At 34.8% G+C, this 27,652-nt stretch overlaps 2 protein-coding genes across 52 annotated transcripts in view; both read left to right on the top strand.

Annotated features, from left to right (window-relative positions):
• si:dkeyp-94g1.1 overlaps window positions 1-27,392 on the top strand; it is a 219,541-nt gene extending 192,149 nt beyond the window's left edge. For 23 of the 51 annotated variants that reach the window (XM_073921492.1, XM_073921522.1, XM_073921453.1 and 20 more), the window contains 7 exons: window positions 8,526-8,582; window positions 11,199-11,561; window positions 11,637-11,969; window positions 14,807-15,154; window positions 15,244-15,567; window positions 17,873-17,973; window positions 18,050-18,383. In XM_073921492.1, coding sequence (XP_073777593.1) covers window positions 8,526-8,582; window positions 11,199-11,561; window positions 11,637-11,969; window positions 14,807-15,154; window positions 15,244-15,567; window positions 17,873-17,973; window positions 18,050-18,163 — 1,640 coding nt within the window. In that variant the 3' untranslated portion in view covers window positions 18,164-18,383. 51 annotated transcript variants of the gene reach the window in all.
• The window catches only part of LOC141378914 (C-type mannose receptor 2-like), a 66,100-nt gene that overhangs the window by 25,548 nt on the left and 12,900 nt on the right, over window positions 1-27,652 (top strand). The gene's annotated exons all lie outside the window — the stretch shown is intronic.

The raw sequence follows: 27,652 nt of genomic DNA, 5'->3' as shown, positions 1-27,652 counted from the left end.
CAGTGCTGTTACACACTGCGTGGTCATTTTTAAAAACTCATAATAGGGGCTTTTTAATGCCACACATGCAACAATAATGGCATTATAGTAATCTCATCATCTTTGCTGTTATAGCAGTGTAATTTAACGCATTGCTAATAAAATGTTGATGATAATATTATACTTGTTACTTGACAATTTAGCAACGTAATGGTGTTTATACTTAGCAACAGAATCACCAGCTTTTAGAACAATTGTCAGTAAAGTCAGTGTCAGTACAAGCAATGTAAAAGTTAACCTTACATTAACAAACAGCAATTAAAATAACAGTGTTAATGTAAGATTATTTACCTGTATCTAGATATAATTTAGTTTGTTTAACACAAAGATTACAGACAGTCTGAGAATATTATGAAAAAATATTCATTAACAGTTGACGTGTAACACATTTATTGTTTGACCACATTTGCATCATTGGAATGATTTAGGATTCCTTAGCTTTTATATTGTAGCAGTATTAGTTTAGTTGAGTTTATAATTCAGCTCTGCTCCATGACAGTTTTTTCATCATCTATCTCAGGTTGCTTCAGCTAATTAAGAAATAGCAATACAGTAACAAAGAAATAAACCCTGCCCAACAGTTCCAGAGCTTCAGAAAAATGTCTTGTAAAACAAGACCACATCTAGAGCAATTTCAATGTCCTGTATACTACATCCAAAAGATGTTCAACAGTGTTCTGATCAGTTAATCGTGAATTTGAGTGAACTGTCAATTGGTGAAGATTAAGCATTTCAAAATTTGAACCTTGTTAAAATTGCTAAATTTAAGATAAATCTAAAAATTGTAATCTTGTAATATGACTTTGGCATATATAAATGATTGACAAGCTACTCACTGCCTCTGTTAGGTTAAATAGTTATTCTTGAGCTGACTATACTGTTTAACCTAGCCAGAAACCTATAATAATTATTCACCCTAATATATATATATATATATATATATATATATATATATATATATATATATTTGCTTGCTTAAATCCAAACAGTGACCTCTTTTTCTGGCATTCTCGTTAGTAAAGAAAAATGTTGCAAATAACCTTATTTCTCAGAAAATAAAACAAATCAAGTAAAAAGTGTCATGTCATTTGTTGTATGGAATCCTATTCAAATGATCCTACTCTAAATCCCAAATTTCTGGCAGCCCGTTTGAGTCTGAGTGCCCTGATCAGATTTTGCATAGCTGTTTTGCTTATTTCTCTTTCTCACACCACAGAACATGTGATAGATATCGTTTGTAGTGAATGCAGCAATTTCACTCTAATGTTAAAAAATCTTACAAAAAAAAACTACTTTTGGAAATTAAAACCATTTTCTGTTATTCGGCAACTAATGAGACAATATTGACTATCAGCAGATAAATGTGAACAGTTATGAAATGCACAAGCAAACAGGCCTACAACAAACATTCATTTAATAATGTTTAGAAAAAGCATCAAACCCTATAAAGTACATAAACTACAATGAATCTATCTGTCTGTCTGCCTGCCTGTCCATCTGTCTGTGTATCTATCTATCTGTCCGTCCGTCCGTCTGTCTGTTACTCGGTTGGTCCGTCCGTCCGTATGTCCATCCATCCGTTCGCCCATGCATCTATCTATCTGTCTGGCTGCCTGCCTGCCTGCCTGTCTGTTTGTCTGTCTTTTTTTTTTTTCGTAATTCATTTTTTAAACTTGCAAAGCAAAGATGTCAGTATTGGATTTTCCATCATCCTGAAAACCTTCTCATGTTTTATTTTTGTATTTTCATTTTATATAAGAAAAAAATATTGACAGACAAATATTAAGAACAAATAAATATTGAAATTATTTTAAGTCTGAGGAATGTGATAAACGTGAGACATTGTTCAACTGCATCTTCAATGAAAATGACTTATTTGAATATGAAAAATACTTGTCTTTGCCTCACAGAAATCCGCATGCATTTTAATTAGCTTTGACAGGGTTGTTCTATAGGTGCTTTATTTTTTTGCTTTCAGAGAATATTACTTGATATTGTACATATTGAACATCCCAATGTCACTCTTAATAAACACACTTTTAAATGAACTGTATTTTAAAGATTTCAGATGGTTCACAACTCATGAGATTTCTGTAACGCTTCATTTTCAGTTTCCATGTTGGAAATATTATTTGCCAAAAACATTTGGATTTGTTAGGCTTAGTGGCTTAAGTCTAATCCATGTTGCAGTTTAATTGCAATTTAATTTAGGGGCCGGTTTTTCTTAAACCAACTACTGTAAATACTGGCTGGTGTTGCCTCACTTTTACCAATTACAAATGAGCTGCAGCAGATACCTCTGGCAAAAAAAAAAAAGATAAGAGATTTTCTGCCTTTCTATCATTTGATACATATTGAAGGTGTTTTTTATGTTTGTTTTTTTGTTTTTTTTTTATGCCTGTATAACATCCACACAGCATTTAATATAATTAATGTATTTGGTTGTTTAAATCCAACAACAACCCTTTTTCAGGCATTATGGTTTAGTATTTATATGTAATAAAGAAAAATGTTGCAAATAACCTCATGCCTGAAACAAATTTTCCAAAAAAAAAAAAAAAAGAAAGAAAGAAAGAAAGAAATGTCTGCCTACATTCATTTGTTGTCTGGAATCCTATTCAAATTGTCGTACTCAGTATCCCATTCAAATATCTGGTAGTCCTAGAGTGTGGATATATATAAAGTGGCGAGTGTTGCATCACTTATATCAATTACAATTGAGCTCTAGCAGACGCCTCTTGAAAAAAAAAAAAAAAAAAAAAAAAGGTAAGACATTTCTTGTCTTCCTATCATTTGTTGTATAATGGATTTTTTATTTTTATTTGATGCCTATATAATATCTGCACAGAATTTAAACTCATAAATCTCATATTAGGGTAGATTGCATTTTTTTCAGAACAAGATTGCACAGAATATGTCGATATACAGACTGCAATACTTTTGGCATGTGAACACTGTTATTAGAGTTGTTGACCATGTATACAAGTATTCATTTTAATTGTATTTGCTTATGCTTTTTGTAAAATACAGCATTTCTAATTCATATAAATTTGAAGACAAAAATGTATAATGACATAGGAGAGATGCATTTTAACTAATTTTGAATTTATATCCAAGCATGTGTTTATATTGGCATTTTTCAGGAGTCTCCTGTATTTTACACCCATCTCCTGTTTAGTTATATCTTCCAATAGAACTCCTGTAATTCGTATAATACTGCACCCCCCCCCCCTCCCTCCCCCCTTTTTTATATTTGGCAGAGACACCCCCCACCACCACCACCGTTCCTACCTAGTTTTTAAAACAGAAAAACTGTTTAAGCTGTTAGTAAGTTTTATTTTGTTGTTAACCTGATGTATTTTCATCAACATCATCTTTATTTATATCATACCTGTCAGTTCTTGCATATGTAATTTATCTGAATGTTGATCTTAGATTGGTAGCACCATGCTACACCCATCTGAACTGCTAAACAGAATAAAGCCCAATATCACATTTTATTGCAATTTAATTTACCATTAGGAATAAACATTTATTTATTTATTTATTTATTATTCAAAATATGCCTTTAAAGTCAGCTTAAACTCAAAATTTAATGCTTATTTTGGTTGCTTATAATTGTTTTTCTTCAGGTGAATAATCCATGAAATATATTCCACTGAAAAAAAGTTTGTTGTGGTAGTCTTCAGTAAAAGCTCATTTGCTTCTGTATTTGGTGTGGTGGTTTTTCTGTTGACATCAACCTGAGGGCTTCAATAGGACCTGCATATTAATACCATGTCACCATTAGTTTGCTATGAGAAAATGATGTGCAAAAAAAAAAAAAAAAACACCCCAGAGTCTCAGCAACTTTTGGTTCGAGTGGACTTTAAATCTGATTTAGTAGTTTGAATTATTTTGTTTTAATAAATATCAAATATATTTAGAAAACATTGTTTAGGGGAGAGTGGGGATAAAAAAAAATAATTTTTCAAGAAAACCTAATTTTAAAAGATAAGGTTTTTAGCAGAAATATATTTTTGATTACTAACTCATAACAGTGGTCGATCAAAACGAGGTGTTATTTTATATCAATGTAGAATAACTTCACTTTCAGCAGGGACAAAAGTAACACACGAGTAAGTCAAAAGTAACGCAACAATATCTGCTAGATTTACTGGCTTCATCCTGTTTATTTAATATATATCTGATTATGACCTTGTCAATGTGAACTGTAAACATATTTTGTCCTTTACTTCTGCAAAATATTATTAAACTGCATTTTTAATTTAAATTTCAGCTTCATCAAATGTTTCGAAAGCAAACCAACAATGCAAAATGTAAAAATTTTCTAAAATGTTTCTATATTTTTTATTATTATTGGCATTGTGCATTAATTTTATAAAACCTCTGAAACCAATCACTGCAAACTCTAATGTGGAAAAGAAAAATAATGTATCGCTATAAGCATGTAAAACTCTTACCATTTAAACCTGATTTACTATTAAACTGAAAAGCTGAAGGCATTGTAAACTTAAGGATGAGTGATTGCACTAAATAACCTGTAGATTGATCATTAGTCAATCAGTGTTGGGGAGGTTACTTTGGAAATGTAATAAATTACAGATTACAAATTACCAGTTGTGTAAAGTAACTAATTACAAATACTAAAGTTACTGTAATTGAGTAATTTTTCTCAGAAATTGTAATTTCCTAAGTAGCTTTAAAAATGTGTACTTTTACTTTTCCTTGAGTACATTTTTAGTGCAGTATCTGTACTTTTACTCTCACTACTTTCCTTTAACCTGCAGTCACTACTTTATTATTATTTTTTTTTGATTATGGGAATTAGAAAAATGAGTCCTGTAATTCCTTTCACAATCAAATCACACATAGAAGGTAAATTGCATCATAATGAACTACTTCAAGACATGTGCACTTTACATTGCAGCAAACTGTTTGGAAGCATTAAGTGTCCAAGTAGATGTTCAAAATCTTTACATGCATTGACCCAGAGACTGTTTAGATCAGGGATGCCCAAACCCAGGCTGTTTCTCAATTCCAAGAACCCAGAGAATGAACTTGAGTTCTTGTGGAGAGCGGTCTTGCCAGGTGTCCTCGGAAGAACGAACTCAGGAGAACACAAGGGCAGAGAACGCGTCCTTTGGGAAATGAGATGCTGCGTTCTTCCTGATGGTCACATGACCTTCACGCATTTTAAAGTGTAATTTATCTAAACATTGCAGCATTCATACAAGATTTATTGTTTCCCCCCTTTTCAAAATATATACTTCGCAAAAAAACATTATTAATATACTCTGCACAATATAAATAAAACTGATTTTAATATGAATTTCAGCAAACAAACACCCTTAATGTGTTTATTCCTTTATTAAGATGTCTCTGGTAATGTTTACTTTCACCATTTCATTTAGGTAAACTCTTGAGGTAAATAAGTTAAATCTTTAAACTTTAACATTAAATCTAGATAAAATGCTGCGCTTTCCACCTAAGGTCGCAATGACTTCTGGGACTTCCAGAGTGTCCTGCAGATTTTAGCTCCAACTTGCCTCAACACACTTGCACGGATGTTTCTAGAAAGCCTAGTATGAGATTGATTAGCTAGCCCAGGTGTGTCTAATTGGGATTGGAACTAAACTTTGCAGGACACCGGCCCTCCAGGACTGAGTATGGGCACTCCTGGTTTAGATGCATGTCACTGATGAGATATTTACTGTATGATGACCGAAATGGCCTTAAAGACCCAGCAGGCAAAAGACTGCCGTCAGATTAAAATTGTACCCTAACGTCATGGAGACGCTGCATTTTGTTTGGAAATGAAAATCGAGTTTACATCAAAACTCAACGTCAGCCCGATATCAATGTCCAACGACCAACCTAAAACCAACCAAATATCAACGTCTAATGATGTTACAGCTTGACGTTGTGTCGACGTTAACACTGACATCTGTCAGACGTTGAATTTTGGCTGCCATAACTGATGAATAAATGTCAGTATTTGACGTCAATAGGATGTTGGTTTAAGATGTTGGCTCGACATTGGATTTTGGTCACTTTCTAACAACCTAAAATCAACCAAATATCAACATCATTTGATGTCATTATTGGACATCAAAGTAATGTTGTCCTTAGATGCTGGTTAGACATTGAATTTTGGTCACCTGACATCACAACCTAATTCTAACCTAATATTAACGTCTTATGACATTGTGTGCCTGCTGGACAATAACTAAATGCACTAAAGAATGTTACGTTTACACACACACATCCTCAAATTACATGTAAATGCATCAGCTTTTGAAGAGCATAATACTCACTACTCATGAGTACTTTTAAAAGGGCTACTTTTTACTTCTACTTTGAGTAATATTTACCACAGGTACTTTTACTCTACTCACACTACATTTTTAGGCAAGTAATGGTACTTTTACTTAAGTATGCTTTTTTCAGTACTCTTTCCACCACTGCAAATTACCCTATTTAAAATGTAATAAGTTACTCTACTCTTTTATTACTAAGTAAAGTAACTAATTACGTCTGATAACTTTTTGATTGCTTTTAAGTTTCTAATAGACATTTTCAACGAAATAATTTTCAAGCATTTATACTGAGGACATGTTCCCCCCGAGAATTTTGCCCGTGGGTACGCTGCAAATCAAAAGCATCAGAATAGCACCGCTTTAATAAATGGCCTTAGCAGAAGGCATCGTGCATATCAAAAACAGGCAAAGCAACAGGTTAATATTATTCAACATATCCTAGATTTTTAAGGACAATTTTTTAGATGTAACCCCATTTGTAGTCTTTACCATTTTCACAAGTAACTGTAATTTAATTACACGTTTTTTCTCAGTAACTGTAACTAATTACTGTTACTTTTATTTTGTAATTAAATTACGTAACGCCGTTACATGTAACTAGTTACTTCCCAACACTGCTTGTAATAAAGACAAAAGTTACATTCGTTTACTTTCTGCACTTAAAAATGAAAATCTATAGCTAACCGCAGGGCACAGTCTGGAAATCAAATTATATTTGGCAGCTCTACCAAGGGTTGCAGGTAAAATGTGCGGTTAGGCTGGAAAGCAAATGTTGTCAGAGCTTCCAGAAAATCACTGTGTTACTTTTGTCCCATGTTACTTTAGTCCCTGCTCTCCACTATACAAATAACTGTTAAACAGTACTTTAAAAATTATGTTGAAATTTAAAAAAAATAAATAAACAAAATATTTAAGTATAATTACCATACTTGTCATATTTTCCTCCCATCATTGGATTTGAAGAAACGGAGTCATATAAATAAAGGAGTCACATTAACTGACACACAACATATGAAATATGTCATACAAATAGGTAACATGCTTTAATGAGCATTCCTTTTATTACTAATTGTCAAATGAGTTTTGGTGCATGAAGAACAGCAATATGATACAGCGAAGGGGAAAAAAACGTGTAAATGAAATTGAGCTACAGTATTTAAATATTAATATCACTCCTCTTGTTGTCATCACCTAAGTCAGATTTAATCACACTTTATTTTAAGGTCTACTTGTTAAAATTAACTAGTAATTTAACTACTTAGTAGCTTCAATTAATGTCATGTGCTTACTACAGGAAAAGGGTTTAGATATTGACTTAGGATTAAGTTTAAATGAGTGTAAGTATGCATAATTAATTGTATGTACTCAGAACGTAAGGATACCTTATAATAAAGCATTAAATCAGCTTCTTTTATTTTGTGCTACACTTGCATGCAGGCAAATGCATTCAAATCAGTAGTGTTGTTTTAGGTAGTACATCTTGCTTTCAGGGAAAATATCACGGTACGGTTGAGACTGAAACTTCGTCTGATTCTCATGCTCAATTGGAAGTTTAAAATTTATTTAAAAAAATCTGTGTTTCTGTAGAATTACCAAGCTCAAGAGTTTGCCTGCTTTGACAGCATGAAAAGATCAAATGAACTGTGCCTTGATTGCAATGTAGGCAAATATGCAGAATAGTGTCTATAAAAGTAAACCATTCTTTAAATTTTCTTCCGCTTAGTACTTGATTTGTTAGGGGGTCCACAGCAGAATGAGCTGCCAAATACTCTGGCATATGTTTTGCACAGTGGATTCCAGCTGGGACTCGAACCAGCGACTTTCTTGCTGAGGCAACAGTGCTAACCACTGAGCCATCACGGCCCCTAAAAGTAAACCACAATGGTGTTTGGTATTTCCCAGATGACTAAATTTCACCTGAGTATCAGTATTAGTAATGTCTACAATATGAGTGTGCTTCTGTCTGAGACTGCAGGAATTGTGTCGAGTTTAGTGAAATCTGTAGTCTGTAGAGTTGATTTTGTGCTCTTGGTATCAAATACATCTGCAGTGCAATCAAGAACATTTATAGACAGAACTGTGAAGTTATGGTTAATACCTGTACTATACATAACACTATTGCATACTTCTGAAGAAAATTATAATGTTTGAATATCTCTTCATCAGTGCAGAGAGGATCTGGAGTCATGCATGAGAGTCTGTTTATGCTGCTGCTGCTGTCAGGTTGGTTGTATGCATAATTTATCCTTGCGTACTGTTTCTGGTGTGAACACAACATTAGACCTCCTGTGAAATTTGGATTCTTTTTCAAATATTGCCCAAGTGCTGTTTAACAGAGCAAGAAAATTATTACTATTTCCTATTATATACAGTATTTTTCTTCTTGGAATTGAAGCAATTATTTTGTATTATATTATTAGCCCATTTAAATTGAATTTTTTTTCGATTGACTACAGAATGAACAACTATTGTCCAATGACTTAACCTAATTAAGCTAGTTATGCCTTAAATTTGCACTTGAAGTTGAATACTAGTATCTTATAAAGTAACTATGCAACACTTAAATGAATAAATACATACTTAAATGATGTCACTTTAAATAGCGTAATCCAGTATTACAGTATTTACTGTCATTATGCAGTAATTTTATAAACCTTACCCCCAGTACTTGTAATTAATAAACATTTCTCAATAGAGAAATTAGTGTAGGTGAAGCAGTCAGTCAAGTTTACATTATTTCAAGAGTTCAAATTTACCTGATGATTGATAAGAAGTGAAGTTTATGTATAAACTAATTTCGAGAGGATCACGTGCTTATGATTGCTAGCAGCTGGATCCGCTTTATCCAATTCACTACGCTCCAATCAGTAAACTACTACTATCAGACTAATCAGACTCCTAAACTACTATAAATACCCTGGGTTTCATTCCACTGCTATCTTCGTTTTGAAGAGTCCCTCCTTCCACCCTTACTCCTCCTTCTTAGATGGGTGACACGGTGGCCCAGTGCGTAGCACCGTTGCCTCACAGCAAGAATGTCTCTTGTTCCAGGCTTTACCACACCAGCAGACATTTCTGTGTGGAGTTTGCACTTCTCCCAGTGCTCACGTGGGTTTCCCCTGGGTTCCCTGGTTTCCTCCCACCGCCTAAAAACATGCAATAAAGTTAATTGACTAATCCAAATTGGCACCATAGAAATGCTTCTAGTACGTAGTTATCTTCAAGAGCAATCACTTACTGTTCATTGTTTACTACAGCAGGGGAGTTCTCGGGATCTACCTGAGCTCAAACTCCCCTCCCGCCTTGCAATGGGAGGGAGCCCTGGGCTCGAGGATCTCATGAGCTCAGGGCTCTCTCCCGGGACAGCATGCCAAACAAGCTTTTATAATTAATCATCGGCTAAGTGTGAACTCTTGAAAGCTTGTTTAGCATGCTGTTCTGGGAGAGACCCTGAGCTCATTAGATCCTTGAGCATGGGCCTCCCTCCTGTTTGCAGAACGAGAGGTGAGTTTGAGCTCGGGTAGATCTCGAAAACTGCCCTGCTTGTTAATAGTGAATGCATATTATAAATTACTATGAAGAGAATATTGCTGATTTATCACTCGTCTATGGTGTCGATTTGGTCAAATTACTTATGTTACATGTTTTTGGCCTGTGGAAAAAAAACGGAGAGCCTGATGAAAACCCACACAAACATGGGGAGAACATGTAAACACAGAAATGTCAACTTGGCCAGGTAAAGACTTGAACCAGAGACATTCTTGCTGTGAGGAAACAGTGCTAACCACTGGGCCTCTGTGCTGCCCTTTAAAAAGTGGAGGATTAGGGGTAGAAGGGGGGATTCTTCAAGACGAAGATGGCTAAGGTAAGATACTCTAGTTATTTGTAGCGATTTAAGAATCGTCTGATTGGTGGTTGCAACAGTCAATCATACAAGTCAATCATAAGCACATGCTACTCTCAAAATTAGTTTATGAATAAACTTCACTTTGTAAATTGGTTTCCACTTTAATAAAAATAGATTAAACGAACTCGATTAATGAAACCATTTTGCAGAAAACGGCATATTTAACTATAGTTTTTAGAGCCAGGGCGCCGCCATCTTAGATTATCACTGTTTCTGATGTCACAAGGTTGGATCCATTCCATCAGCTGTACAAATAGTGGAAGTAATAGACTGAACACGGAGACTATTTTAACCTTGCTGGGCGGTGCAGTGGCGCAGTGGGTAGCGCCGTTACATCAGAGCAAGAAGGTCGCTGGTTCGAGCCTCGGCTGGGTCAGTTAGCATTTGTGTGTGGAGTTTGCATGTTCTCCCCGTGATGGTGTGGGTTTCCTTCATGCTCCAGTTTCCCAAACAAGTCCAAAGACATGCGCTATAGGTGAACATGCACTATATGTGAATTAGGTAAGCTAAATTGTCAGTGGTGTATGTGTGTGTATGAGAGTGTATGGGTGTTTCCCAGTGCTGGGTTGCAGCTGGAATGGGCATCAGCTGAGTAAAACATATACTAGATAGGTTGGCGCTTTATTCCGCTGTGTCAACCCCTGATTAATAAAGTGACTAAGCCGAAAATGAAATGAATGAATGACTGACTGCTTTATAATTTTATAAACCTAACCCACATTCTAACCCCAACCATATAGTCAGTACTTACAAAGAAGTAAAATAACTCAAATAGTTAAATGAATAAATCAGTTAAACAACATCACCTTAAAATAAAGTGTAATCCAATATTATCTACTGTCATTATGGCAGGGACTGTTAAACAGCATCTGGGAAATATTTCACTGGAGGGCCAATCATTTTGACTTCAACCATATGAATCACTCCTGCAGGGCTTTTGAGGATGAATTCTGAGCTTTATCGTGATTACTACTTTATAAATATAAGAATGTCATGGCCAGAGGCTCAAAGTTACTGCAGAGCGAAGTACACTGATCTGGCTACGGCAGAGAGCACGGATGATGTGAACAGGCTGTTAAATTCAGTGGGTGCTCAATACAATGGATCGGTGTGGATTGGACTGAAGAGAGGGACACAGAAACGTTGGGGCTGGTCTTATGGAGATAACACAATCGCACAGTACACTGCTTGGAGCAATGGAGAACCGTCGAGTACAAATGAATGTGGCTTCTTGGCTTACGGAAACTGGCGCACTTACAATTGCTCTGATCTGATTTACTTTGCATGCTACAATGGTAAGTTACAAGTTTGGCACTTGATTATTTCATTTAGCTGAGAATGGTGACTTGTGAACCTATTTTTGAAAGCAGGCACTGGATACACCATGTTAACTATGTGGATGAATTGGACCGATGCTCAAAGCTACTGCAGAAAGCATTACATAGACCTACCCACCATCCACAACTCCACAGAACTGGCGCAGATAAACAGTGCTGTTTCGTACAATGCGTGGCTCTGGATTGGCCTGTTCAAGGACTCCTGGGAATGGTCTGACAAATGGGGCTGGTTCTTTAGATACTGGGCAGTAGGTCAACCATCCCCGAGTGCAGGATCTAGTGACTGTGTCGGCATGTCAACGACTAATTTTGGCAAATGGGCTTCATACAGCTGTGGCCTACAGCAGCCTTTTATCTGCTATGGAGGTGAGTGTTTCTTCTTTCTTAAAATAACATTTTAGTAGTGTTGATGTTTTTTGGTGTATGTTGTGTGGTTTTAAAAATTATGAAAACAATCTGATTGTTCATTCTAATAGCTTGTTGGTTAAATTGCACGTCCACAAGCTTTTTATTTGATTTGACTCTAGAGCTGTAGTTATTAGCAGATTTCCCGGCTGTGTTCATTTCCAAATTACCCCCCATGCCAACACTTAAATTCCCACTTCAACGTCCACTTTGAATAATTTCGAAAGTTTAAATTTCTCTTGCTCCATTTTTACGTTTTTACATTTTTACGTTATAAGCCATGAAGTTATTTTAAGTGAAGTTTATTTATAAACTTCAGTGGTTAGCACTGTTGCCTCACAGCACGAACGTCACTGGTTCTAGTCCACACCAAGCCAGCTGATGTTTCTGTGCAGAGTTTACACATTCTCCCCATTCTCATATGGCTTTCCATCGGGTTACCAGGTTTCCTCCGACGGTCCAAAAGCATGCAACTTAAGTTAATTAACTAATCCAAATCGGCGCCATAGACATGCTCCTAGTAAGTAGTTATCTCTTAAAAGCAATCACTATCTGTTCATTAGCTACGACAGCAGGGGAGATCTCGAGATTTACCCGAGCTCAAACTCCCCTCTTGCCTTGCAAACGGAAGGGAACCCCGGGCTCGAGGATCTTAATGACCTAGGCCTCTCTCCCAGGACAGCACACAAAACAAGCTTTATAATGAATCCTCAGCTAAGTATGAACTCTTGAAATACAGTTCAGTTTTAACTATGACAATTGCGCTCACTTCAAATGCACTCCGAAACATTTACGTTTGTCATTTTGAACACAGTCATGTCTTATATAATTTAACGATTTACAATTTAACATTTTCAGGAATTATTTATATCCTTAATGATACAAAAAATAATGTTGTTGATTGGAAAACGTACCCTTGATTGCAGTGCTCTACGGTAATTTTTTTTTTTTTTATTAAAAGTGGTCAAAAAGTTAGTAGCAATGACTATATATATATATATATATATATATATATATATATATATATATATATATATATATATATATATATATATATGTTATTTATTTCTATAGCGGTTTTACAATATAGATTGTGTCAGCAGCTTCGCATAGAAGATTATAGTGAATTAAAACAGTGTCAGTTCAGTTTTCAGAGTGGTTTAATATTCACTTCTAAGAGTTTAAACACTGAAGAGCAATTCATCGATGTGCAGCTCCAAGGGTCCCGAACCATGCAAACCAGCGGCCACAGCTGGAAAGGAAGAACTTCACCATTTACTTTACTGTATTATCGTGCCACAAAATATACAAAAGTATGGAGAGCAAATATAATAAAATAGAGAAATACTGTATAGCTTTAGATAAACAGTTTCAGGAAAAGTTATAAACAGGCTGTTCTTAAAAAAACTAATCATGCACTAATTTTCTTTGCTACTACAAAATGTGCAGATGTCAAAGTGTGGTTCTCAAAATATTTAAAATATATAAACAATATTTAAAATTGAAAGTATATTAAAATTTTATTTGAAATTATTCAAATAACATTTGTCATCATTTAACCACCCTAATGCCAGATTTGCATCATTCCTGCACATCTGATGTCATTGTCATAGGTAGGGTTAATATCCATGCTGTTTTTCTTATTATTTCTTATTATTTCTTATTATTTATATTGTAAATGGGATTTCTTCTTTCTCTTGTGGACGGTGATGAACATGTTCAAAAACTCTTCAAATTATTGATGCAACAATTGCAATTTTCTTGTCTGATGCCATTTAGGCCAATTCTAGTTTTCTTTCTAAGAAATCACTATTTTGAAAAAACGTTTCCCACAAACTGCATTAACAACACAAAAAATGTTCACTAAACAAATAATTTTAACAAAACATACTTTCCCTCTATCTATAACTTTGTCTTTTAAGTCCAGAGATAAGCATATACTTTGTTAAATGAACAGTATTTGTTTACCTTTGTATTATATTTAATAAACAGTTTTAAATAAAAACAAATAAAAATAAATTGCATTTACCGGTTCGTCAATAAGCACAGATGTCAACACATTTGACAGTTATGATTAAATTTGTTGCATCAAAAGTAGTGGCAATGGTTGCAAATTGCAAACATCACTTTTCATGGGAAATGTACATGTAAGGGAATTTGTTTTTCTGAGCCTCAGCCGGGTCAAATGCGCAGAAAGTGAACTTATTTGATATTCAAAATAGTAAGCAAGTACTGCTTTGTTTACATTGTGTACATTTGCAGCCCCAGTTTCAAGCTTCTGTATAGCCGGTGCGCTTGATAAAGTGCTTGATGCATCACTGAGACACAAGCACAGCCCTCCAGTATCTGCGGACACTTTCAAAACTGAGCAGCACAAAGGGAAGAAATCAGTGCGTTGAGGATCTGTCCAGTGTATTATTGAGCCTTCTTTTATTTAAACTTTCAGGTTGGCCTACTTTGTGTGTGAAGCGCAGATAAACCCTCTCTACTCTCTTGCGATCCAAGTATTGGAATCAGTGCATTCCTACTCTCAGTGTCAGAAAAGAATGTGTTGGTATAATCAGAGAATACAAGAAATAAAAAAAGAAGATGCATTGCATTAACAGTGCTTGAATTTTGGCAGTTGAAGTGCCAAAATCTAAAAGATTTCCCATTATAAGCACCATTGTCAATTTGAAATACATCATTAAATTGGCTTCTAAATGTATGCATGCAGTGGGAATAAGTGTTAAGCAAGGTATATTATTATGAATATTCAGTTCAATATTCTTACAGTGCTGTTGTTCCATTTGTTAAAGGGACAAAGTTTCCTTACATCTACCAGTATGTGAATAAAAGCATGACGTGGCCAGATGCTCAGAGTTACTGCAGGGCGAGATTCACTGATCTGGCTACTGTAGACACCATGGATGATGTGAATCGTCTGGTAAATATAGTGGATCCTGGATTTAGTGGTTCAGTGTGGATAGGTCTCCAAAATGGAGGACAAAACCGCTGGATCTGGTCTTTGGGCAACGGCGTACTGTCCACCTACAGTTTCTGGAATCCAGGAGAACCGAGTGGAGATGGGGATTGTGGGAGCAGTACTTATGGAAACTGGTCTGATGAGAGCTGCAGCACTGTTCTCCCATTTTTATGTTTCGATGGTGAGTCCTCAGATCAGTTTTTTCCATCTCATTTATACAGTATATCTGATTGGCTCAAAAGGCTGGCCCTTGTCTTGTTTTCTGAACAGATCACACTGGATTTGCTATTATTAATACTGCTATGACATGGAGAGATGCCCAGAGCTACTGCAGACATTACCACACTGATCTGGCGACGATCGACAGTGTAGATCAGCAGCATATGATCAGTACTCAATCAACGCTCTGGATCGGCCTTTTCCTCGATTCTTGGGGATGGTCTGATCAGGATATTCTCAGTTTCAGATACTGGGCTCCTGATCAACCACCCCTCAGTTCAGTATCTGGTGACTGTGCCGGCCTGTCAACAGCTGATTTTGGGCAATGGGCTCAATACAGCTGCAATTTACAGCAGAATTTTATCTGCTACGGAGGTGAGTTTAACCAATTCATTCATTGATTTAAACAAAAAAACAAAAAATTATCACCCCTTGAAACAATGGCAATACTCTGCCTGTTCAAACATATGTAGTTGTACTCTAATATAAATACTATTTTTGTGTTGGACTATCTTTAGCTATAGTGCATTTGGAAAGTATTCATAGCGCTAGAATACTCACATTTTTTAATGTTGCAGCCTTATTCCGACATGGATTAAATTCATTTATTTCCTCAAAATTCTACACACAACACCCCATAATGACAATGTGAAAAAATGATATTTTGAAATTGTTGCAAATTTATTACAAATAAAAAACCTGAAAAACCACATGTACGGAGTATTGACAGCCTTTGCCGTGAAGCTCTAAATTGAGCTCAGGTACATTCTGTTTCCACTGATCATTCTTGAGATGTTTCAGCAGCTTCATTGGAGTTCACCTGTGGTAAATTCAGTTGATTGGACAGGATTTGAAAAAGCATACAGCTGTCTATATAAGGTTCCAGGGTAGACGGTGCATGTCAAAGCACAAACCAAGCATGAAGACAAAGGAATTGTCCGAGACAGGATTGTCTCGAGGCACAAGGCTGGGGAAGGTTACAGAAAGATTTCTGCTGCTCTGAAAATTCCAATGAGCACAGTGGCCTCCATCATCCATAAGTGGAAGTAGTTTGGAACCACCAGGACTCTTCCAAGAGCTGGCCAGCCATCTAAGCTGAGTGATCGGGCCTTGGTCAGGGAGGTGATCAATAAACTGATGGTCACTCTGTTTGATCTCCAGCATTTTTCTGTGGTGAAAGGGGAACCTTACAGAAGGACAATCCACCAGTCAGGCCTGTATGGACTCTTTGCCTGGAATTTGCCAAAAGGCATCTGAAGGACTCTCAGACCATAAGAAACAAAATTCTCTGGTCTGATGAGACTAAAATTGAACTCTTTGGAGTGAATGCCAGGCGTTACGTTTGTAGAAAGCCTGGCCAGGCTCATCACCAGGCTAATACCATTCCTACAGTGAAGCATGGTGGTGGCAGCATCATGCTGTGGGGATGTTTTTCAGCAGTAGGAACTGGAAGACTAGTCAGGATAGAGGGAAAGATGAATGCAGCAATGAACAGAGACACCCTGAATAAAAAAAAACCTGCTTTAGAGTGCTCCTGACCACAGACTGGGGCGACAGATCTTTGAGCAAGACAATGACCCAAAGCACACCACCAAAATATCAATGGAGTGGCTTCATTACAACTCGGTGAATGTCCTTGGGTGGCCCAGTGAGAGTCCTGACCTAAATCCTATTGAACATTTCTGGAGAGATCTGAAAGTGGCTGTACACCGTTGCTTCCAATCCAATGTAATAGAGCTTGAGTTGTACTGCAAAGACGAATGGGCAAAACTTCCCAAAGACAGGTGTGCTAAGCTTGTGGCATCATATTCAAAATGACTTGAGGCTGTAAATGCTGCCAAAGGTGCATCAACAAAATATTGAGCAAAGGCTGTGAACACTGATATATATGTGACTTTTTTTTTCAGGTTTTTTATTTTCAATACATTTGCTAAATTTTAAAAACTCTTTTTTTCACATAGTCATTATGGGGTATTGTGTGTTGAATTGAGAGGAAATAAATAAATTAAATTCGTTTTGGAACAAGGCTGCAACATAAAAAAAAATGATTGTGGCATCGATTCACAGTGTCATTGTTTCAGTATGCTTCTGTAATGTCACAATGTGTAGAGTTGCATTCATTTTCAGCCGAGATCTTGTATTAATGATGGGATGATGGTCAATCTATGTGTAAATAATTTGAGCCTGATTAATTTACCATGCTTGTATTAAAAGACTTATACTATATGCATTAGGCAGGATGGGTGCATCACTTCATCGGTCTTCTCATCCTGATGCGTCTATTACTCTGTAAATAGGGTAAATTTGGACAAGGGGTCACAAACCACCAGGTTTCAACCCAAGACCATGTCGTGAAAGAGTTTCATCCTGGCAGCAAGAATGCTTAATTACTCTATATAAGATCCCACTTTATTGTTAAGTTTGAATTTGCCCTTCAAGAACAAATATCCATATATTGAATATTACTACACCACTGCCAGTAGTGTTGTCAAAAGAACTAAAACTTCAGTACCAAGTCAGTACTAATGAAAAAAAAAAATCTATGTGTTACTAAATTTTCTTAAGTACTAGTCTAGTTCTTTTTTTTTTTTTTTTGTTTTTTGGACAGGTAGTGTATCTTTTCTTCCATCGATGACTCTAAGTGCTAATGTTATGACATGTTTTCTCTGTTTTTCTCAAGATGACAGCTTAATTAATAAGCAGATTGTTCATATAAAATTGTCCTGTAAAGATAAATGCACACCGAATGACCCCACACTACAGACCGCCTTTCTAAATAAGGTATGTATCTCTGTGCATAATCTCTAATTCTGACCTGAATAGTGTTGTATTTGACTCTTTCTTGGTGGTCTTCCAGATAAATGAGAAGCTGAGGAGCTTGGGACTGGAAAGAAAGAGCAAAATAAGCTGGAAACAGAGTGAAGATGAAGAGGTGTTTCATGAGGAGACTTACCCGCCAACTAATTATTGAACGTAAAGGCCAGCGTTCATCTGTGTACCTCACTGACTTTGAAACCGATTGAAAGATTAAAAGTTGAAATATTAACTACATATAGGAGATAGAAAGTTGTATCAATTAAATAAGAACAAATTGAACTACAAATAGTTTTATTTCTAAGATTGAAACTCTCTTAAATGTTCATTTTTGTAACCTAAAATAACTACTAAAAAGGTCAATAAAATCCAAATGTGAGCAGTGTGAGCAGTGTGTTATGCAGTGTGTTTATTTATTATTTATTTCTGATTATGTTTTAATTTAATTAAAGAATATTGTTTCTGTAATAAAAATAATGAAATAACTATTGTAAAATGATAACCTGATTATATATTTCTTGTATATGTGTCTAAAATGAGAGTGTGCATTTTGGTGTGTTCATCAAATCAACTACAAAATGATTTTATACGCACAGAAAACATCAAATTAAAGTATCTGCTGTAATGTTTCAAATACCTTTTTGTGGGGGGAGGGAAATCAAGTCAAAATATGGGTAACGTTCAGTTATCATAAAAATGGAACAGCGTGCTTATTCAGAGCTGTACTTGTTATATATATTATATTATATTATATTATATTATATTATATTATATTATATTATATTATATTGATTTTAAACTATTAATCTTTGTTTTTAAACCCTTAAACGATCAGGCAAGCTAAGTGGGGATCGCGCTTTTGCTATTATTGCCCCAAAACTCTGGAACAGGCTTCCATCCCACATCAGACATGCTCCAACTCTATCTGTTTTTAAAGAGCGTTTGAAAGGCCATCTTTGTTTCTTAGTATTTGAGCCTTTTTAATGTTGAGGGGTTTGCCTTATGCTTTAATTGTTATGTATGTGATGTAGATTTTATTTTTAGTATTGATTATGTTAAGCTCTTTGGGCAACGTTGTGTTGTAAAAAGTGTGCTATATACTAATATACTAAATAACTAACTAACTAACTAACTAACTATATGATATATAATAGGTGATTAAATATAAGTAGACTATACAAAATGCTAGATTTCTTTAGCATGGAATACATTCATAGCCAGAGGTGGGTAGTAACAAATTACATTTACTTTGTTACATTTACTAGAGTAAAAAATTAGGGTAACTTGTACTTTTTTAGTCGTTTTTAAAGATTTCTACTTTTACTCAAAGTAAAAAAAAAAAAAAGGGATCAAACTTTACTATTACTTTGCTACATTCTGTGGCATACCGCCACAGTCATATGTAGAGAAATTAGCTCAGTTTATAAATAATAATGATCAATAATAATGAGATGATTTATGAATAATAAAAATATTAATAATATTCTGAATTAACTTATTGTTAATGTGACCAAATAAATATAACAAGACCTCACCCGCTCGTCTGAGCAGACTCTGTAATGATCTATTAATTAGGAAAGGGAATTATAACTACTCCTTGTGAAATAGATTATTCATTTAAAAGTTTTGAAAAACTTAATATCAGAAATGCGGTCTGCCCACTCAAGGGGGGCACTTTTGGAGAGCTTCTTTCAGACCTTTCTGCGCAGAGCTTCTACTGACCCATAGTTTCATGGCAAAGTTTGAGCGGGAGATTTTCTTTGTCTCTGGACCGCTCCTATGCATAATGAGGGACATCCCAAGCATTTCTATACTGTATAAGGCTCAAAAAGGACTTTATAAAAGCATGCATATACTATTTTAATTACTTTCGTCATATGGCAGAGTATATAGATTTCCAGCACACATTAAGTATCAATTAGAGTGAGCTTTAAGTTCTAATAGTTCTTTTCTTCGAATCTGGCAGGGGCTTTGGAATGTGATTGGGTTTGTAAAAGCTAGAAGGAGGAAGTTTACTCCGTTTCCCCATCTGCAATATAGGTTAAACAGTGGCAATAAGTCCCCAGCGTGCAATAAGCATCTCGGGGTATCGAGGTGTCATGCACAGCAACCTTTTTCTCCAGACCATAGAGCCAGAGAGCATTAACGTCGAGCTAGTGAGAAATATGGTCTCTTAAAGCGATCATCCATTCTTAAGTTGCGGCCCATATGTAACACATAAGACTTGTTTGCAAATCTCAGGAGGTGCCACATTGGAAAGGTTATGTCACTGAAGATTGGAGTACTTTGAGGTAAATTTAAATTTACACCATATAGATCCCCAAGAAGCATCATCAACATGACCACAAGAATTTAGCTTAAAGAACTCTTTATTCCATAGCTGCTTGCTTAGGATAGAAAAGAGGGATACGAAGTGGACACTGTACTGTACATTTCCTTTTTACTATAATGTTAATTGCTAACAGAGGGAATGTCAAGTCTCCATGAGACCCCATATGTTTGCATACATTTTTCCACCATTTTCTGTTAAACAAAGAAATTTTTTAAACACATTTCTAATCATAATAGTTTTAATAACTTATTTCTAAAAACTGATTTATTTTATCTTTACTATGATGACAGTAAATATTATTTGACTAGATATTTATCAAGACACTTCTATACAGCTTAAAGTGACATTTAAAGGCTTAACTAGGTTAATAAGGTAAACCATGAAGGTTAGGGTAATTAGGCAAGTTATTGTATAACGATGGTTTGTTCTGTAGATTGTCGGGGAAAAAAATGCCTAAAGGGGCTAAAAATTTTGTCCTTAAAATGGTATTAAGAAAATTAATAACTGCTTTTATTCTAGCCAAAATAAAAAAATAAGACTTTCTCCAGAAAAAAAAAAACATTAACAAACAAGCTGTAAAAATTTCCCCACTCTGTTAAACATCATTTGGGAAATATATAAAAAAAGAAAACAATTCAAAGGGAGGCTAATAATTCTGACTTAAACCGTGTATAAAGTGCAATTATAGAAAAGCTATTAGTAATATTTACAGAAGGATGTACTATGAACATTATATAGAGGTTGTAATAATTGTAAACAAATATTTAAAATAGATGAATATACAGTAAGGTCCATAAATATTTGGACATTGACACAATTCTTACATTTTTGGCTCTATACACCAACTCACTAGATTTGAAATGCGCAGAACAAGATGTGCTTTACCTGCAGACTCTCAGCTTTAACATTCATGCAGCAACTTCCAAGTTCATTAGTAATATGTTTCAGAAAGTTACTGGTTTGTTCTCTTTATTTATTCATCTATTGGAAACATGCCTTATTTGAGAATGCTTTACATTGTATTAAAATTGTAGTGATTGACTTTGGAGAATGATTTTTAAATGGTATGAAAATGATTTATAGTGTTTTTTAAGCTGTTTTATACAATATTTTAGAATAGTGTTTTGAGAGTCAAAATATCTTCCACATGATCCATTAGATTAGATGTTTTCAGCAGCAACAACATGAAAATGTATTTAATAATGTAAAGTTACAGTGCAGACTGAACCTCTTTGTCGAATTCTGAAGCACATTGATGTGTTTAAATGTTAATCAAAGTGTAATAGTTGAAAGTGTATGAACTCATTGATTTAAATTTAAATGTAGTAAAATGTGTTAAAGGCTGTAGAGAGTTCTTGATTCTGATTGGTAGCTTCAAGCATTAAAACATTTGTCAAACACCTCATAAACAAATCAATGAGAGCCAGGGGATTTATTAGACTAAGCTCTGGTCTAGATTGCATGTTATTTAGTGTGGTGTATTTAGTTGAAATATGGTAGGTAAAATATAACATTATCAGTTTACTTCAGTCTTTTACATGGCCATTCTCCTTGTCAGGTGACAGGAGCAGCTGGAAAACAATATGTTGAGCAGCTGGAATACAATGTTGAGGTAAGAAACTACAATTTCACTTCTGGCCGCAATTGATTTACTCTTTATGAATGTTTAAATGACGGATGTAGAAACATCTAAATTTAGCAGGTTCTCCTGTGTACGAGTGTAGGGAAAACACCCATTTTAGCCCTTGTGTTGTCCTTGAATTCTGTATTCACGTTCGCCCTTTACCAAACCTCTAAATAATCAGATAAATTACGATGTCCATCCTTAAATATATTTTGTATGGAGAAACAACCTCATCTTCATCACAAACTATGTGAATGTTTAAAAAAAGTTTAAAGTTTAATTTGTGAGTAACACTTGTTTTTGACATATATCGTATTATTATATCATCTAATACTAATACTAAGTATCTGCATAAGTGAAAAAAAGATTTTATCAGTATTCATAAAAGCAGAAAATAATTTTTTATTTGTATTTTTTTTGTCTCACTGATAATATTCCGATAAGACATTTGATCTGTTTCGATTATTTTTTCTTTTCGTATTTTGGAGTGGTTTTGGTTTTTGATGAGGGAGCTCTCAGATTTCACCTACAATATCTACATTTGTATTCCAAGAAGAACTAAGGTCTCGGGTGTTTGAAACAACACAAAGGTGAATAATTAAGTACATAATTTTCATTTTTAGGAAAACTATCACTTCAAATAAGGATATTTTTCTTACAAAAACACTCACTTCACATTGGCAGGCATAAGAAAACTAGGACATATGTCTTTAATTATTTATATGTGTTTAATTATTTATTTTTTTTAATGATGAGCAGTTTAAGTTTTTTTTTTAACTATTTCTGGAAATGGGCAAAAGCGGACAAGCACAAAACTTTTCACACCATGTTCGCACATACAGTTGAAGTCAGAATTATTAGCCCCCTGTTAATTTTTTTTCCCTCAATTTCTGTTTAACAGATAAATTTTTACAACACATTTCTAATCATAATAGTTTTAATAACTTATTTCTAATAACTGATTCATTTTATCTTTGCCATGATGACAGTACATAATATTTGGCTAGGTATTTTTCTATACAGTGACGTAAAGTAAAGTGACATTTAAAGGCTTAACTAGGATAATTAGGTTAACTAGGCAAGTCTTATTGTTCTGTAGACTCGAGAAAAAAAAGGTTAGCTAAAATGGGCTAATAATTTTGTCCTTAAAATTTTTTTAGAAACCTAAAAACGTCTTTTATTCTAGCTGAAATAAAACATATAAGACTTTATCCAGAAGAAAAAATATTATCAGACATACTGTGAAAATTTCCTTGCTCTGTTAAACATCATTTGGGAAATATTTAAAAAAAAAAAAAAAAAAAAATTAAAGGGGGGCTAATAATTCTGACTTCAACTGTTTACTGTATTGTGATCAGATCGAATAAAACACATCTCAACAAGGTCCTCATTCATAAAACGGCGTAGAAATCCAAATAGCAGAAAATGGCATATGCAAACAAAAATTGAGATTTATAAAACCTTGCATATGCACATCTGCACACATTTTCAGCTTTATAAATCAGTCTACCTGAGAAAGCCTTAAATAGAATATCTCCCTTTACAATTTTTTACTCCAATTTTAGCCATGTTTAGTCAGTGCAAATCATCTCATAACCTGCCATGCACATTAAACTAAGCCACAGATTCTTCTGTGATATTGAGAAAACAAAATCGAGGCCTAAAATGAGGTGCAGATTCAGTTTAAAAATTCAGATAATGGGTTTTTTAATCAGCAAATAATATAAATATTGCCAATGTAAATTTAAAGTAGCAGAATGCATTATAACCCTGAGTCCTATTACTGTCTGCACCAGACGCAGCAGATGAGTAGCATTTAAATACAGTCATTCAAAAGCACAGAATGATCCCTATACTATATCTATATGCAATATTTTGTGTGTCAGAGAGAGTTCTGCATTCTTCGAAGTGAATTATTCTGCAGTTTAACTGGAATTTATAAGATTTTGAAGAGATGAATTAATGCTTTTATTTCTTAACAGAAGACTCTACATACTACATGATGCAAAGTGCTCATGCTTGGACAGAGTCTCAGAGTTACTGCAGACAGTGTTACACAGACCTGCCCACCATCCCTCTGGGAGCCTTAGGAGTGGTCTGATCAGTGGGATCTCCAATTCAGATACTGGGCATTAAGCCAACCTAACCAGAGAGTAGGACCTGACTGTGTCAGCATGTCAACAACTTCTGGGAAATGGAGTCGGGAAAGCTGTGATTACCTGCATCCATTATGTGCTATGCAGGTAAGTTTAACCAGTTAACAAAATCAAATGATCACTCTTGAAACGGACTCTGTTTATTGGATTACTGTTACGGATTACCCTCTACGATACTGTTTTGCTTCTGTTTTGACCCTTGCCTGTTGAAGCTCCATTATAATAACACTGCATTTGGAGCATAACCTCTGTTGCCATCACCATTACACCCATCTAGCAGCACTCATATCATCACCTTCACCTCTGCAGTGCTGCTTTTGCCCTCATTCTGGGCTAAAAATAAAGCCTGTATTTTAAATTGGTCTTTTTCTGCTTGTTTTCCAGTTCACTGACAAATTAAAAAGCATGGGACTGGAAAGTGACAGCAAAACCAACTGGAGAAATGGGGACGGTGGAGAGGTATTTCATCTGGAGAATAATAGAGAGTTCAGATGAATGTCAAAAGTATCCTTAACGCTCCGTAAAAATTTCAATGATATGAAGTAATAATACCTTATTGCTTTGAGGAACAGGAAAATATTATTAGTCCTAGTACTTTGTAAAATATGTACTACATTAAGTACATGACGCAAACGCATTAAGGTTGTGTTTCAATCCACTTTTACTCTTTTAAGAATGGAATAGTATGGTCTGTGGTTTTTAAAATACAAAGTGTGGCTATGGTTTGTAAAATACATGCTGATGTTTATGGGGATGACATGCTAATCCTTTTACACCTAATTTGATCATGTCTGTTATTCACTACAAATACACTAAGAAACTATAAAGAATTAAAATCTAGTTGAGAAACTAGAGTGTTTACTTCATTTTTCAAGTGAAACAGCCACTCTTACACAAGTCTATGAGTTTGCATGTTGTAAATCCAGCTCTCTCCCTGCAGTGCAGATTAACTTGGTGACACATTCGTTGTAGTTGAAAAAAAAGGAATCTCTCCCTTTTCATTTGGAACTTTGTATGCTTTTATAACCAACCACGCAACTATACACACTGAGCACAATTTTAAAAAGGGAAAACACATAATAGGCATCCCTGACAAAACTTCCATTTCTCACAGGAGTCTTACGAATTTCAGACATATCTCCCGGTTTGTCAGTTCTCCCGTAAAACTATAGAATTTCAACCCCTTGCTCTGTTCCTCAGCTTTTTGGTACAATCCCGGATCGCTGACCATTTCGATGGCAATGGCTGTTACCCATTGCATAGGACAGGTCAGGCACCCCTTCAGACCGCTTCCTACAGTTGGCAGGTATGATAATAGGACCCTTTTAACAATACCCTGTAATTGTAGTACCTCAATGCAATAAAATAAATGATAAATCAACTAGTTCAAGAAATTTTGCAATGTTTAGTAAAAAAAAAAAAAACATTTCTAAGCATGCGTATAGTACAGTGTTAATGTGCATTTACCACTCAATACATCAATTGGTTTAAGTTCTGCTTAGTTTCCAACATACACTCCATCAGCCATTCACTTGGACTACAACTCCCAACATCTATTGCCACTAATCACTCCACAGCTGTTGCACATTTTTCTGATTCTGTTACACATGTTTGTGTTCATCTGGACTATTTAAGCACAACTTTAATGCACATTTTCTGCTCAGTCTTGTTTCATGTTCAACATCTGTTCACATTAACATCTGACTTTTTAAAAAATGGTTATGTGCCTTTTTATTCAGTGTATGTAAACTTCTGGTTTCATCTGTACTTATTGAAATGCTTGCAAATATGAATGGTGGATTATATGTAGATGGTAGTGATAAGGATAAAGGACTGAAGGCCTGAAGGTAGGTTGGTTCTTAACAGATTGAATATAGTGTATGGTTCCTATTTGATTATTTAATTTGTAACCAATTCCTAATGCATTCACTTATATGACTTACAGTATTACTTTAGTTGGTCATGATAATAGGAAAGACTATATGTGATTTACTGATAGTGCTCTCTGCTGGTAAAAATCATCACTACATGACTGCACTAGTAACCACCATGTTTTTGTGGTTAATTTGTGAGGTAAATGTGTTGCAAATCAATAAGATATTTGGGAAGAGGCCAGTCAGTAACTGGTAACCAAAAACCATGATAAGTTAAGATTTACAAATTGCCAGCGTTTAACCAGTTAACATTAATATGATTCAAATGAATGAATTCCAGTTATTTGCATTTTGCCTCTCAGAGCAAGCTGACAAAACAGTAAACATGGTCATGTGACTCAGGAAGGTAATTAAAGATAATTATTTTGATGACAGACTTTTTAATCAACTTTTAAGGTTTTGGGTGATGAGACTGGTTGCTGTAGTGCTTTTATTTAGTTACTTTTGTTGAATTGTCCATGCATTTTTTAGATAGATTAGATTCAACTTTATTGTCATTACACATGTACAACTACAATGCAATGAAATGCAGTTTAGGTCTAACCAGCAGTGGAAAAGCAGCAAGTGCAGGATACAGGTATCAGTTATAAAGTGCAGTTATAGAAAAACTATGGTGATATTTACAGATGGATGTACTATGAACATTATATACAGGTTGAATTAGCTATGAAAAGAGGTTTACAATGAATATATGTACATATTGACTATTAATAATCAGAAGTGTGCAGATAAATAAACATGATTACAAATGTACATGTACAGTGGGTGTGTACATAATTACAAAAGACCTTGTGCAAAGAGTAAATAAGTGAATTAGTGCAATTTAGTACAATGAATATGTGCAAATTTTAAATGCGCAAATGTTAAACAGTGAAGTGGTTGCCTCATACCAAACATTTTGATAACATACTGCTGCACAAAACATATGCAATGACACTGAACACAAGCAAATGTCCACACACATATTAAATATTAAATTAGCACTCATGCAGCAACTTCCAAATGTATAAGTGATATTTTCCAGAAAGTTCCTTGTTTGCTCTTTTTTTTTTTATTGAAATCACCTGGTGGAAACATGCCTATTTGGGAATGCATTACACGCTTTATTATAATTTGCAATGGTTGATTTACCTGAAGAATGATTTTTAAATGGATTCATAGTTTATTGTTTGTATATTAAGCTGTAGATGTTTTATACAATATATTATAATAGTGTTTTGAGAGTTAAAGCATCTTCCACATGATCCATTAGATTAGATGTTCTGACCAGCAACAACATGCAAACGTCTTTAATGAAAATGAGGGCTTTGAATGTCAAAATGTCTCATGCCTTGTTATTTAAAAAAAGAACATTTATTTTACATTTTTGTTACTTTTGATCTCAGATAATGTAACGTTATGGTGCAGACTGAACGTCCTTGCCTCATTCTGAAACATATCTCGGTGTTTAAAAATGAATCAAAGTGTAATTGTTGTGGGGCAAAGTGTATGGGTTTAAATTTAAATGTAGTAAAATGGCTTAAAGGGTGTACATTCTACATTCTACATTCTGATTGGTAGCTTTAAGCGATAATATATTTGTCAAAGACCTCGTAAGCAA

The sequence above is a fragment of the Danio rerio genome, chromosome 2 (assembly GCF_049306965.1).
Source record: "Danio rerio strain Tuebingen ecotype United States chromosome 2, GRCz12tu, whole genome shotgun sequence".
In the NCBI taxonomy this organism is placed as follows: Eukaryota; Metazoa; Chordata; class Actinopteri; order Cypriniformes; family Danionidae; genus Danio; species Danio rerio.
This window is presented reverse-complemented; position numbering and strand designations above follow the sequence as displayed.